Source organism: Diadema antillarum, unplaced genomic scaffold (assembly GCF_040938485.1).
Source record: "Diadema antillarum isolate AM-2024a unplaced genomic scaffold, OU_Dant_1.0 seq00000662_RagTag, whole genome shotgun sequence".
Classification (NCBI taxonomy): domain Eukaryota; kingdom Metazoa; phylum Echinodermata; class Echinoidea; order Diadematoida; family Diadematidae; genus Diadema; species Diadema antillarum.
Window position 1 is genome coordinate 1209513 of NW_027271574.1, and position 15889 is coordinate 1225401.

At 39.8% G+C, this 15889-nt stretch overlaps 1 protein-coding gene across 1 annotated transcript in view; it reads left to right on the plus strand.

The window, feature by feature from the left end:
• Window positions 1-13139, plus strand: part of LOC139736707 (leucine-zipper-like transcriptional regulator 1) — a 43992-nt gene extending 30853 nt beyond the window's left edge. Inside the window, exons 8-20 of the mRNA XM_071647456.1 lie at window positions 2317-2456; window positions 3410-3556; window positions 4199-4253; window positions 4769-4972; window positions 5818-5936; window positions 6845-7002; window positions 7196-7260; window positions 7680-7796; window positions 8307-8475; window positions 10176-10360; window positions 11293-11390; window positions 11995-12181; window positions 12963-13139. Coding sequence (XP_071503557.1) covers window positions 2317-2456; window positions 3410-3556; window positions 4199-4253; window positions 4769-4972; window positions 5818-5936; window positions 6845-7002; window positions 7196-7260; window positions 7680-7796; window positions 8307-8475; window positions 10176-10360; window positions 11293-11390; window positions 11995-12181; window positions 12963-13139 — 1821 coding nt within the window. The remainder of the gene's footprint in view (window positions 1-2316; window positions 2457-3409; window positions 3557-4198; window positions 4254-4768; window positions 4973-5817; window positions 5937-6844; window positions 7003-7195; window positions 7261-7679; window positions 7797-8306; window positions 8476-10175; window positions 10361-11292; window positions 11391-11994; window positions 12182-12962) is intronic.
• Window positions 13140-15889: the final 2750 nt, after the last annotated feature.

The window sequence follows — 15889 nt, forward strand, 5'->3', positions numbered from 1 at the left end:
CCCCCACACACACACACTTGGGGACCAGAAAAGCAGAGAAAAGATCCCCTTCATTGAGAGGGAAATGGACAATAAAAGGGGCGGAGACTGGTACCTTCCATCCCACATTTCCCCCACCGCCAGATCATATCTCTTCATCCCGACTCAAACAGGTTATCAATAATTTCCTTCATGATGCTGGTCCCCCGAGGCCCATTCTCAGCTAGGTGCTGAAATCCGACATTTCATGGCACTTTTTTTCTTTTCTTTTCTTTTCTTCCTCCTTAACATCATGAGCATTTTGTCCTTTTTCTGCCCCTGTTCTTTCTCTCCTTCTCTCTCTCTCTCTTTCTCTTTTTCTTCCAGCCTGTATCTCCCTCATGTCCTCTTTTTATCATATTCTACTTCTCTCTTCATCTTTTTGATACCTGTTTTCTCATTTTCCATCTGTTTTTAATATTAAAGCTGTTATCAATAGTAAAATTGGCACAGTGCTTCAACATACATGAACAGTGTATTTTACTGCACCTTTTTTTTCTAAATCCAACAAATATTTTTTTTTAATTTTCATTTGTCACAAGTGTTTTTGTACTGTCCAATATCATCAAAGTTTTTTTTTTTTTTTTTGCATTTCAGTGTAAACATGTTAAATGTGAAATAGCTCTCTGCTCTTAGCTTATTGAAATATAAGGTATCATCATAACTGATGCCAAAAGTAACCCACGGATGTTGATGTAGGTCTTGAATTCTTGTAGCAACCAGACATATCTGTCACCAGAGTCCTACATATTTGTTCTGATAATGTGACACAGGACTGAACTCTGATAATTAACTGAAAAAAAGGCGTACAATGTAGAGGAAAACTGAGGATTACGAGTGTTCTGTTGCCGTGTTGACTTCCTGCCCCGCGGCTCGATTATACGCAGAAATAACAGGCAAGGGCAAACATTTTATTCTCATTTCCTGCTCTGCATTTATCACTGTGACACAGTTTGGAGTTCTGGTTACACTCTGTGTTTATTCATCCTTTATGAATCATAACCTGCGTTATCGGTCAGTCTGTACCAATGCAAGTCCACTGGAGATGAGTTGATCACAGAATTGAGTTATTTGACATCTTTTCAGTTCATAGTTCAAATTTTCTGGTCTTGTGATGTGCCCGGCAGGCAGTGTGGATGTGCCTGTATGTACAGTGCTGATGATAATTGATTCCAAAGATTTAGCTGTAAATCTGTAGCAACTGTACAGAATGGAAGTTTGATCGAGTTGCCCACCAAGCAGATGATATTCAGACCTGTTTAATGCCATTGTGGCACCCAACATCTATTTCCTTTGGTTGCTTCACTGAAGGTGTTGTGCTCACATCACAAAGATGCTGACTTGATTCTCCACAACATTTTTTTTTTACTTCATGTTATTTATTCTTTTTTTTAATTTGTTTGCAAAGAAAGAAAAATTGAGGTTTTGTAATATAAGCTGGATTTCATTTCTTTCTGGAAGAGTTTTCTGAAAACAAAACATGGCTTCATATAGAGCAGTCATGAAAGACTTTTGCAATAACATAGCTTAAGGATAGCATCTTGTGAATGTGTTTATATCTAGGACTGACTATTTCTGTGCAAGGGTTGTATGATGTAGATTGCCATCTTATATCTTATCACCACGTTAGATGACTTGATAACATGCAGACCATCTTTTCTTTCAGAATAATCAACAACTTGATTTTGGGTGTGGGTGGGAGCTAAATGAATATCCTAGTGTCCAATGAATTGTTTTATATAGCTTATGCAAGATATCTGGAATTAATTGTCAATGATTGGTATACATGGTTTTATGTTTCCAATATCAGTATACTCAGATGCTAGCCTAGATGAAATGGACCAAGCTTGGATACCGTGTAGTATATAAATCCATTTTTTTCCTAAAAATCTTGTGAATTTATTCTTTTCATTTTTTCCATGTTATGTCTTCACCAGGAGTGACTGGTTTCAAAGTTGCAACATGTGGATATTCACTGGGATATTTCACATATATGAATTTCTTTGTTTGCTTGCTGGAACTACAATACATATCTTGCTCTTGTATGGCCATTCATTTTAAAAAGAAACAGTAAGGACAAGTTTTGATATCTAATGACCAATACGACATGCAAAAAAAAAAAAAAAGCAAGCAGTATAATGGAACAGGGTGCCATGTGCTGTGTGTGTATAACACTGTAAATAAATGCTGTGACTTCTGCTCTGACAAATTGCCTGTGATTGCAATCCTAAGAGGTAATGAAAATTTTGAAGCTACTAAAAACATGCCAAATCTTCTTTCTTCTGTAACCCTCTGCAGGTACAGCAAACAGGTGACCATCCCCCAACCTGCTGTAATTTTCCCGTGGCGGTGTCCCGGGACAGCATGTTTGTGTTCTCGGGACAGAGTGGGGCCAAGATCACAAATGACCTCTACCAGTTCTTCTTCAAGGAGAGGAGGTAGTATATTTCTGTTATGTGGAGTTTGTCAGTGTGTCAGATGTCAAAAATCAAATCACTTTTTTATGTTGACTTTTCATTGCTTGTTGTAAAACATCTCACATTGCGTATGTCATAAGGCTGGCAAGTGATATGACAATGAAATCTGTGAAAGTGATATTTTCTAACTTGTCAAAATATGTTTATGACTGTGTTAGAGAGAGCCATACTTTATACTTTGCTGATGTTGGTGGGTATGAGGTTATGAAAATTTTCTCAGAATGATTCTAAATTAGTTTTGCTTGTCCGTGTGCACTGATGCTTTGACAGAGAACTCTGTGATTCATCCAGTTTACAAGCCAAGTCGCAATGATTTTTATGTGTAACAAATTCACCGTACCAATATTGTGTGATGTCACTGTGCTTTTATTCAGTTTTAAAGGGATGGTACAGTATTGGTGGAGCTGAGGATTTGGCTTTTAACGTTTGGCGAGATACCAAGAAACCACTTATGAAATGGTACAGAGCATGCCATTCTAAGAGAAATTCAACGTTTATTTGATGAAAATCGGTTTCGGAATGGCTGAGACATCCAAAAACAAAGTAAAACAAAGCGATTGTAATAAAGTGGGGGTCCCACATTTTATTAGTATTGCCCTGTTTTGGGTATCTCGACCATTTCATAACCAATTTTTGTCAAATAAACGTTGAATTCCTCTTGGAATTACATGCTCTTTCATATTTCGTAAGAGGTTTCTCATTATCTCACCCAAAAATGTTAAAAACCTGAAGTTAGGTCTCAACCAAAACTGTACGAGCCCTTTAAGCATGTTAATTGTTATCGAGAGACCATCTTTGCACCATGATTCTTCCCACATTTGTTCAAAAATGGTCTGATACAAAATCTATGTCTGTATCAGGTTCTACAAGTAGATGCAACTAGATATCCTTGGTGTCTTCCGTTCCCTTACCAGGTGGCGCAAGATACCATCCGATCACATCTTGAAAGGCACCCCACCCCCACCCCAGCGACGGTACGGCCACATCATGGTGTCACATGACCGGCATCTCTACGTCTTTGGAGGAGCGGCCGACAACACTCTCCCCAATGAGCTACACTGGTAAGAATTCCTCATAGCAACCTCTCACTGCCCATGCACTGAGGAATACCTCACTATGCTATTTCATAAGTATATTATGATAAGCTCTTCTTGTAATGTCATTTGATGTCATACCAGTATATACTGTAAAAGTTGATATTTTTGTGTGAGTAATTTTTTGCGCTCAGCTGAGTAAGATGAATTTCAAGTGTTTTTGATTCAACAGATTCAGGACATTTATTTTACTAGAACATATGGCATGCAAACATTTGCATACTTTTATTTTCGCACTAGCTTCTGGTTGTGTGAAATGTAAATTTCCACACCACAAATCTTTCCATTTTAACAGTACTTTGGGATGAATTATGTGTACAAGTATATGTGTAGCCATTCAGACTGGGTGTTGGATTCTAGTACTGTACGAGCTGAAATTTTTGCGTACAGATATTTTCGCGAATTGCTACTTGGAGAACATTTTCGCGTGGTGTTAATTTCGCGGTTGCGAGGCTCTAACTGAACTTAGTTATTCGCACATTGTTATTTTCATGTGTTGTTATTTTTGCGGTTCAAAGGCGAATCGCGAAATTTGCGAAAATAACACCACCGCGAAAATTTCAACTCATACAGTATCATGCTTCTGAACTCTTTTCTGATTGATTGCAGCTATGACATCGATGACGGTACGTGGAGTGTCATCAAACCATCTCCAGATAGCCATGTGAGTAGATGGGATGTTAAACATCACTGATATGGTGACACTGTTCCAGAACATTGTATTTCATGGAATTGATTTGTGTTAAGCATGCATTGGTGTTACGTAAGCTTGTTCATTTTTTTTTTTTCATTGGAGGGAAACAATGCTATGATACATACTTTCAAATTTAGATGTCCCTACTTTGCCAACCCATTTCTTCTTCTTCTGGAATATTGCAATGTGCAGGCACACAATATGCAAGAAAAAGCAAATAGAAACAAAAGGAAACACACCAACAAACAAATAACCTCTTAAACAAACAAACAAACAAACAAACAAGCAAAAACACACTCACAGCTGCAGACAATGTAGCCCAAAAGCTGAACAGAAGTATGTAAGATGTTGTAAATGAGATAACATTGTGGTCACTGCATCATACACAGTATGTAAAACAAGCAGTTACTATTGATGTCCTATTTAAGGACCACATTTAAACACCCAAGTTTATAGTAGAAGGTGCTTTCCATCTTCTTCAACAGTGTCCCTCTGGAAGACTCTTCCATGCCGCTGCAGTCATAGAGGACGCCATGCTCATCTTTGGTGGCACCGTGGACAACAACGTCAGGAGCGCCGAGATGTACCGCTTCCAGTTCTCCTCCTACCCACAATGCACCTTGAAGGACGACTTTGGGAAGCTCCTCATCGGTAGACAGCTGACCGATGTCGAGTTCATTGTGGGAGAGGTGAAACCTCTTAATTTTTTTTTACGTGAATGGATGAATATGTGATTTGCCAAACTAGTCCTGTTGAGTCATGATGCTGGTTGTTATGTTTATGTGGCACACTGTCAGTGAGCTGTAGCAGAGTTAATGTAAAAGCGTCATGATAGCACATTAGCTGAGATTGGAACCTGCGATCCTACAATGGTTTTTGACTGATAATGATTATGATAAAGATAGTTCATATTCATGAACCGCTTAATAATTATCGATGATTTTCTATGCACGTGACATAAAATATACAATCATTAACCCGTTGAGGACGAGTCCCTAGTATACTCGGGCAAGTGTCTATGGGAAATACGTGTTGTAGCAAAATCAATTCGTCCTCAACGGGTTAATGCCTTATCAGGTACAGGTTTTCAGAGTCTTCTTGAAGGAATCACAAGAAGATGAACTTCCTATTGTAAGGGGTAATGGATTCCAAAGTGTGGGAGCTGATGATGTGAAGGATCTGTTTTTAAGACCAGATGTTTGTGTGTTTACAGGATAGACTAACAAAATATGTTGTTATGATGATTAAAGAGTTCATGTTGGCATGTGTAGATGACAGTTGTCACCAAACAGATATTACAATGTGTTGTCAGAACTTCCTCTGAAGACTGAGAATCTATCATTAATCAAGAAATCTGTTGAGCGATTCTTGCTCAAGTGCTATTGATATTCCCAAATAGGTGTTTAGCAATGTTTGGCTAATGTTTTATCTGTAAGCTTGAATTGAATAGCTGGAAAGTATAGACTCCAAAACATTCTTATTGCCATACCTTTGCCTATCTGCCTTTCTCCTTCCTCCTACCTACCCTGAACAGAATGCTGTCAGCATCCCGGCCCATGCTGCTATCATTGCAGCCCGCTGCCAACATCTCAAGGCCAAGATAGAGCAGGCCAGGGAACGCCAGCAACCACAGCAGCAGCAGCAGCAGCAGCAGCAGCAGCAACAGCAGCAACAGCAGCAACAGCAACAGCAGCCACAGCTCCACACAGACCAAGCCCCTGTGCAGGTAATGCTCAATGGTGTCCTCACATCCCCATTCTCCTTTCATCCCATTCTCCCTTCACTCATTCTCCCTTCACCCACTCTTTCTTTACCCATTCTCCTTGCATCCAATTCTCCCTTCATCCATTCACATTTCATCCAGTTTCCCTTCTCCCAATCTCCTTTCATCCAGTCTCCTTTCATCCCATTGTCCTTCTGCCCATTCTCTCTTCACTCATTTTCTCTTCATCCCATTCTCCATGCATTCGTTCCCCTTCATCCCAGTCACCCTTAATCCTATTCACTCTTCACCCCATCTCTCTTCATCCTGGTCTCCTTCATCCCACTCTCCTTCATCCCCCTCGACTCCCGTCATCCACTCTCCTTCTTCCCATCTCTCTTCATCCAATTTTCCCTTCATCTCATCTCCTTTCAGCCCACCTTTCCTTACCTCATTCACCTTTATCCCATTTTCCCCTTCAGCCCATCTTCCTTCATCCCATCTTCCTCCATCCCACCTTTCTTCATCCCATTCTCCCTTCATTCATTTCCCATTCATCCCCATTCTCCTTCATCCCATTTTTCCCTTCATCCCCCCTCCATTCATTCAACGCTTCTTTCTTCCTACCATTCTCATTCCTTTCTCCCTTCACCCATTCTCCCCTCACCAATTTTTGGTTCATCCATCTACTCTATCATTCTCCCTTCATCCCCCTTCTCCTATCATCCCACTTTCTGTTCATCCCATTCTCCCTTCATCCCAGTCACCTTAATGCATCCCATTCTCCCTTCATCATGGTCTGCCTGTGAAATATCTTACTCAGGATCATCTCTTCTCCCGTTCCATTCCCACCACAGAGCCCAGCAGACCAGGAGAGTGAAGCCAGCAAAGGAGCAGCCAGTGCCAAGAAGAGACCAGCCTACATAGCCCAGGTTGTGGTCCCTGACGCCAGACCAGAAGCCTTCGAGGTCCTGCTCTGGTTCCTCTACACAGACAAAGTGGACCGCAAGCTGCAAGGTACTATGGAACATGCAAATGCATTTTATCCTGTCTGTATTATTATAAAATGCTCCAGCTATTTAGATAAATGCTGATATTGTCACATCTGTCTGTTGTGTTGATATGAAGCGGTTTGTTTGCTTAGCCTTTGTCATATTCTTTGTCAATGAGTTTGCAATGTGTAAACTTTGGTGTGATTTGTTTCCTTCAGGTTTTGATGACAGGAATACAGATTTCCTTTTGCTTCTCATGGATGTCTACAGGTTATCAGTGCAGGTAGGATTTTGATTTGTCTTTCCTTCACAAACAAAATTTTGTTGTAAAGTGATCTTTGATTCATATTGAATCGTAGCAGTACATCAGTTTGAGTTTTTATTATCCTCAAATCTCTATAGTGCTGGTGCTCTGTACAAAAAGCAACAATTCAGTTGATACATCTGTGTGAATATGATGCATATTGCTCTATCTTCAGAGTTTATTGATGCTGCCCAAAACTGCATCATGCATACATTATTTTTTACTCACATCTACTCTTTTCCCAGCAAATTTTAGTTTTCTGTTAAAAGTTTGACTGATTTTATGTGATTTGATGACTGTTAAACAATTGTTACAATTTATCATGATATACGTGTACGTGTGAACCAAGAATCAGCCAATACATTGATAGACGTCACCATCACTTTCCCCATTCGCAGTTTTCTCTGCGGAAGCTGGAGTACATGTGTGTCCACTTTCTCTGGGTCTCCATCGGTCACTGCAATGTCCTGCAAGTCCTTCAGTATTCAGACAGACTGCAGCTGGATTTTATCAAGGTGAGATCAGGTTCATGTTGCCTTCTCATCATATTGAGATGATGTTAGGATGATTCAGTTGACAGTTAAGTGTGTATGTTCACTTCCTTGAAATTGCTCAAAGTTTTAAAACGATTTGAGTTCTCCTTACTTACAATATATCAAGTTGAAAATCATGAAAAGGAGAATGTTCCTGTCAGATTGGATGGATTAGATGTGCACACACTAAAACATTTACAACACGCTTGCACACATGCATATATCTGTGCATGTATGATTATTTTGTGTGATGCACAAACTTTGTACTCTAACTTCAGCTCTAATACCTGACTGTTTAAGAAATTTGCTTTCTGAGCTTTGGGAAATTTGACAAAGGATCTAGTGTCAAACTTTATTCTATTGTTACTGTTGTATGAAAGAGAAGGAAAAAAGGGCAAGAATATTAAGTGACTCAATGTAATGATAGGTTTGTCTTGATAACCATTTTTTGTCTGTCTTGTTTACTTTTTTATTTTCATTTTTCATCTGCAGGAGTTTTGTCTGAACTTTGTGGTGAAAGAGAGTAATTATAACGGCATCGTAATGAGTAAAGAGTTTGAGCAGCTTGCCCAGCCCCTGATGGTAGAGGTGGTGAGGCGGAGGCAGCTGGCAGCAGGACGACCCTACCAGCATGAGAAGATGCCAGAGTTTGACAGGCCCTGTGAGTTTTAGAACTTGATTGTCGTGAGACTTAGGGTGGGATTTCACGGAGCACGCAAACGATTTGCGAAGGAAGCGAATGGCAAAATCCAGCATTCGTATTTTAGTCTGCAAAAGATCGCAAAACCAGCGTGAGGGTTCGGAAGCGTCGTCAATTGTTCGCGAATGTCGTTTTTACTTCGGCGAGAATTTCAAAAAAGTTTGAAATTTTTTGCGAACCTTTTCTGCACACTTGGTCGTGATTTGCTTGTGAATTGTTCTCGAAAGTGTCTTTAAAGCCTCGTCATATGCGCAAAACCTTGGCAAGATACGCGCGATGTTCGCAAAATGTTCGTGAAACCCAAAACAGACTCCGAAACTTTGGAGAATGTCTCGCGTATGTTACGCGAAATCTGCGAAGTTTTTCCGATCATGTTACGACGTAATCGCAAACTGTTCGCGTACCTTTTGAGACATTCTCGCGACTGTTTAGCGCACGTTGGGGGGATGTATGACCTATACGTTTTCTACAAAAAACATCATAGCATACATCTAAACCTCAAACAATTATCAACAACTATAATAACAAAAGAAATTAAAGACTAGCATAGAGAAAGAATTATTTAATGTTTGATACACACACAAAAATCTCAGAATACACTTAAAATTAATCTAAAGTATGTAAAATTTCATTTGAACTGTAGAGATTATGTGTTGGAGGAACTGCAAAAAAAAAATCAAATGCTTTACTAGTGGAGATAGGTCGTAGGAAGTAAAAAATGTAGGCAAGCACACGATAGAGAAATGAGAGAAAAAGAAAGGAGAAATAGAGGAAAGGAAAGAAAATTCAACTCAAGACAGTTTCCACCTCTCCTTGGGTACATTTTCTACCATGATTGAAAATTTTTCGTTGTTGGCATTTCCGTCGCGTGTTCTTCGTGTAAGTAACATGCTGTACTTTAGCAATGATACACACGACATTCGCACATACGTCGTGGAAACTTAGCACAAATTGCGCAAGAATAGCTTTCGGCTTCATTGTCGGAACACATTTGGAGAAAAACTTTTCCGAATGTTGGATTTTGTCATTCGCGTCCTTCGCAAATCGTTCGCGAGCTCCGTGAAATCCCACCCTTAGAAATTAAGTGCTAAGGAGGCCTTTCACCATACACAGGGGAGTTTAAAGCAGATAGCTTGCCCCGAATATGCATTAGGAAGTAAAAGTGAATCACTTATATGTTTTCTCTTTTTTGTTTGTAGTAAATTCGAGTATGTGTAATTTTTTTATATTTTTGTCATTTTCATGACTGTACAATTATTTTTTTCTTTTCTTTTTAAAATAAGGGCCAGCAGATTTACAGTATATTTCTGCTTTGTATCAAATTAAAGTAAAAGTTGTAGCAACTATTATAAAGTGGAGTTATCTATGTTTAGAGGGGAGAGATGCTCCCTCTTTGATACAGGGAATTTTTTTTTTTTTTTAAAATGATGACCCCCAGTATCATAACAATTACCTTGTTATTTTCCCTATATCAGGGTATAGCAACAAAGAAATATAAAAAGCTGGGACATGCAAAATCGCCTAATCTTAAGAGGCAGGGTGTTTGTTATGTCCTGCCTCTATATAAGAAGGCTCCACTGTATAAGCACAAAGAGGAAGGTGAATCTGTCAGTGCAAAAACAGTCATGTGATGCATGTCCCTTCTGCATACCACTCCTCAGCCATGACAACCCTGGAGCATGACATGGAAGTGTTCCTAAAGAGCAAGACGGGCAAGGAGTACTCCTGCATCACCCTGATGCTGGACGGCACACCCATCCCCGCCCACAAGCCCATCCTGGCCGCGAGGAGCTCCTACTTCGAAGCCATGTTCAGGTCCTTTATGCCGGAGAACAACTGCGTCAATGTGAGTGGGTCGAGGGTTCCGATGGGTAGCACCATGCCACTATGGATAATGATGTTGACTGCTTTAGTCATGTAGGATGTTCTAATTGTGACTGTTGTGTATTGTGTACAATCGTAGGCAGACTGTTTTTCATGCAGTACCCCTGTACACTTGTAGAAATGGTTACCTGGTAATGTTAAGCCTGCCGCACACTACACAATTTTGCCCCGATTCACCGGTCTTAAGACGTTAAGACTAGAAGTGTGACGACACAGTCTTGCCCTTTTCTGGTCGTACGACTAGGTCGTGGCGCCAGTCGTAGAGATTTGACATGTTGAATTTCTACGACTGGTCGTAGGCTTTCAGCCATTCACAATGCAGTAAAATGTAAGCGCACACAGTGCGCACTGCGCATGCTTTACAGTCGGGTCATAGTGTGCTTTGTGCGGTCGTACGACTGGTCTTAAGACCCAGCTTGGCTTAAGACTTTAAGACCAGTCTGATCGTGTAGTGTGCGGTGGCCTTTAGAGTATGCATTGTATTTCTATCCTCTGTAAGAATGTACTTATGGCACAAACTGAAAAGAACCTAAGAGGCCACCCTACGTAAATATCATAAATGAGGCTGTATGAATGGAATCAAATTTGTTTTGGTTCTCATAAAGCAATTTAGATTTTAGTCTATTTAGTGCGTTTGTTGTTTGTGGTGTTTGTGAAAATCTTTTAACATTCTTATCCCCCTTGCAGGATTCATGTGATGCTAGTAATTAAGATGTCTTCATATTGTTCAGATCTTTATTTGTTCATTGAATAAATCTCACTGCAAGTGTAAACATTGCCTTTTAGTCAGCAAACAGTATAAAGAGTTGTGCAGATGACAGTTGAGTCTTACTTGCTGTTTATCCCATCAATATCAAATGTGCATGTTTGGTTGTTTTTTTTCTAACCAAACAGGTGACGATTGGAGAGACCATTCCATCTAGGCAGGCTTTTGATTCCTTGTTGAGATATATCTACCATGGTGCCGTGTCTATGCCAGCTGAAGATTCACTGTATCCTTTGGCTTTCCAAATCAGAGCATTGTGTGCAACAGAAGTCTTTGTCAATATTACTATCGGTGTCACCATCATCGTAACGTCCATCATCACTGAATATCATTACGGTCAACATTGTTGTAGACGTCATTGTAATCATTTATTGATTAAGTTGCCTACATGTCTTGATTTATCTGTCGAGCTGTGTAGAAGCAGTAAATATTTTGAACTAGATATGGCACTCAGAAAAGCTGTGTGGAATACTTGACCTTTTCTGCTACCACATACGCTTACATATTTCATGAATTAGAACTTAACAATTTCACAAATGGTTGCATTTACGATCCAAAACCACATTGATGGAATGAGAATGAAGTGTTATATTTTTTTGAGAGGAAAATTAGCAATTTCCTACCTGAGGGACAATACACAACACACTTGTCTTACGGGAGGCAATATTTTTGCTTGTTGGTAATTTGTGGATATGGGTTGGTTCGCCTAAATCTATCAAAATAGAAACAATGCATATACAGTGCTGCATATACATGAAATGCTTGTCCTACAGTTCCTCCTTGGGTGAGAAATTTCCTCTCCTTAACTCCGTCTCTTCCGCCGCACCCAGTTACCTCTTCTGTGCCCCGGACTTCTTTGGTTTCACCAACAATCGCATCCAGGCCTTCTGCAAGGAGAACCTAGAGGTCAACATCTCGGTCCAGAACGTGGTGCAGATCCTGGACGCTGCTGACCGGGTTGGGGCCAAGGACATGAAGGACCACGCCCTGGAGATCATCGTCAGAAACTTCCCAAAGGTCAGTCAGTTCCCTTCCCCCCCCCCCCTTCATGGCCTTTCTCAATTTCAGAGGCAATCTTGTAACATTTTCTTGTTCATGGGAGCTATTGTTACCATGGAGACTGCCCTGGATGAATTAGTAGTTCTGTGTTTTGAGTCCAGACTAATGCAACATTGTGCTTATCCTTCAACAGGGTGCTTTACAAATGGTACAATATCTCTTCACCATGGTGTAAACATGAGTAACTTGCCATGCTGGGGCTGTAATAGTGACAGTGCCCTGTAAAAGGTCATCCTTGAACGAAACATTGTCATCATATGCTGTCAAAAAACATACAGAGAGAGAAAAAGAGAGGGTATTCTTCAAGGTTACATATGACAGCTTTGAAGTTTCTGCATGTCATTTTTTCATGATTGTCTGTTACTATTGCACAGTAGGGGATGCTCTGAGTTTATATCAAGTACACCCAGGAAAGATTCATATCTCATTGCTCAAGTAATCTGCTGTTTTCTGTTACCATTGCAGAGTAGAAAGAGCTGCAAACTCTCTATCAGTGTGTACCAGAGAGGGTTTTCCAGTGAAGCCACTCTTGCCAAGTGTGTGTACATCCTGTGACAGAGTGGTGGTCACAGTACAGTATCTCCTTTGACCCAGGTGTGCAAGTACAGTAGGCCCCTGGCAAAGGGGGATTGCTTGGCTGATGCAGGGCCAGTGGAATTGGTAGATTAAGTGCAAACACTGCCGAGACCAACCTTTGGTAAAAGACACCATTTCATCGCATTTGTTTCCTCCATCCCAGGTGGCCCAAAATCCCAAGATGCGTCTTCTGAGCAAGGAGCTCCTCCACGAAATCATCACCTCCCTTGCCCGCCGCATGACAGAGCTCAAGGTCCACCTGGGCCAGGACCTCTCCCCCCAGGACCAGGGCTCGTGGGGCGGATCCAGGTCGGAGCGCTACGCCATGGAAGGCTGGTGACTACAGACATCCGGAGCATGAGTCGGCTCAATGACGAGACAACTCCAGAAAGATGTTTCATCCCACCACTGGATGTTCATGCAGCTTGCTTCTGAGAATTATCTTGTTGCTATGACGATGTGTCTGATGGGCCTTGGTCATCACTATTCCATACAGCTTGATTTAGGGATGTCATTTGTGGACATGTTTTAACAAAGTCCTGTGTGAAATCTTTTTGTTATAACAAAATTTCATTGAACCAGGGTTTGAAAAACAGGAGATTTCATGAAAACTTGTGTTTGTGGAAGAAAGTATACTTTTATTCCTTGAGTTGGTGATATCATTGTTCTTCATGACAAGAGTCCACTCTACATTTATTGACATCAATGCAACTCAAAGCCTTGTGCATAGATGCAATGCTTGTTAAGATGCTTCAGTTCAGAGAAACTGATTTAACTTTACCCTGCTGATTGATTATCCAGTAAATCCTGATTGTGGTATAGAACTGGACTTTGTGCACGAGCTGAAAGTCACCTGCACTCAAAACCTTGCATTAGCTTGTGACAAATTAATAGATGGTAACACTTATTTCCTTTTTGTCAATGTCAACCTGCACGTGATATCGATATTTTTTGTTGGGCTAAGGTCACAACCATATCATGCTCACATTTTTCTGTTTTTCCCAGCACATGATGTGCGTTCTTTACAGCTGTGCAATATAGTTTTATTCCCTATTTGTATTATTTCAATACATAAGATGTATTGGCATTGTTCTGTGTTTTTGCGTAGAACTAATTTGCGTGTTTGCTACTATTGTCTGGCTGAAAATGTTGCATAGGTGCCATCACTGTTTGGAGCTCAGTGCGAAGTTTTATGCAAAGACACTATCATTGTATCGTGCAATAGTTTTATCTTTATAAATACATGCTGAAAATTCTATATTTTCAACAATGTGTTGAGGAAATATATACAGTATACACCGAATATTTCTTGAGGTTTTTATTTTTGTGAAGTTTGCGAGTCAGGTGTTATTCACAAATTTTAGAAGATGCAAAAATTTTAACTTTGACCATAACGTGAATGTGACGTGCATACATACATTTTCAGTGCTGTACACCACAACTGCAATTTTAACCACTCGCAAAATTGTTTGGAAGTCACGATTTGTGAAATATATGGCGTATACAGTATTTCAACGGGCAGTATTTGTCCATCACTGATTAATTGATAGATATATTAAATTGACATACTACATCATTGACACAGGGGTGGATCCAGGCGGGGGCGCACTGAGCGCGCATCCCCCTTTTTTGTTAAAACCCCTTTAAGAAATAAAAAGAACATATGCCCCCCTTTTATTTTGTGAAGGTGCCCCCCTTTACGGAATTCCTGGATCTGCCCCGATTGACATGAGTTATTGCCCATTTTCAAAAGTGATAAGCGTGAATGATCCTCTTGAGTGTAAGTTTGCACAAAATATTTGGTGTCTATATTCCTTGACAAATGACAATATCAACTGTTGATATCTTGTAGTTTCTGAACTCTGGGCTTGGCCGGAAAATTACTTTAAATGAATCCTAGCTATTTTTTGTGATGTAGCATGTTCATTTACATCCCATGCTCAAACTTATTTCCTTCTGACCAATATTGCATTACTAAGACTGGTAACTGATTAACCTTACATTGCAAAGTAGTCTGTATAGTGAGGTAAAGCATACACATTAGGATAAGAATCACAGAATTGGTGAAAGAGATGGTGTATTTCTACTGGGAATGTAAAGTTAAAGGCCACAATTTGATTTCCTGATTTGTTCTTTAATGTTTTTACTTGGAAGTGCTTCGTTTAAGATTGAGTAATCTGGCACTCAGTCCATCAGTTAAATCAAAGTCAGCAAGAATACTTTCAGTTCTTATAAGTATGTATTTGTGATCATGGGACCAGCATGCACCAATGCATTCCAATGACAAAACTTGTTCACTCTGTGAAATCAGCTGCTTCAGGATTGTAGAGTTGTCAATTTTTGTCTTTTTTTTTTCTTCTTTTTAATAGTACATGCTTGTATAAGTGTGTATCAATGTAAGCTTCTCTTACCTGTACCGTTATGTAGTAGGAAGAACATGTTACCTCAGCCGTACCCTTTTTCCATTGTTATGGAACCTTGTCATAGAAAGCTCATATGTCTTTGATTTTGTACCTTGATATAGTCAGAACCCTGATAAAGTGCACTCTCATAACATGGTTAGAATGAAATCCTCACTACAATGAAATTAAAAAAAAAAAGAATGAAAAATCAGGTCCCAAAATTGCTGTATACATCTGTAAACTTTTTTTTGTTAATAGGCTATAATGAAATTTTAATGAAAAAAAAACTATCGGTCCCAAGGACTTTGTTTTAATGGGAGTTGTCTGTAATTGTCTTGGTTTTTAGTTCCTTGTTATACATGTAGCAAGGTTTCCTGGTATGGGTTCATTGCAATGAAGTGAGGGCACCCTTCTTTTAATCTGGTCATGTGTGCAGATGGATAGCAGTAGTGCTACCCCACTACCACTATACAGTACACATAATTGATATTGTACGTAAATGTATGTGGGTAGACCGTTAAGTCTCTTCTGGTCACTCTGTAGGATTCTAGATGGTTCCAAAACACTTTCTTAGCCTTTTTAACCATAGTAAATGAGCAGTAAAAGAAGGTTTACAGTTTTTGTTTGCCAATAAACTAGACCCATTTGCAAGTTTACTACAATATTTTCAGTTGTCATTTTTCATTGT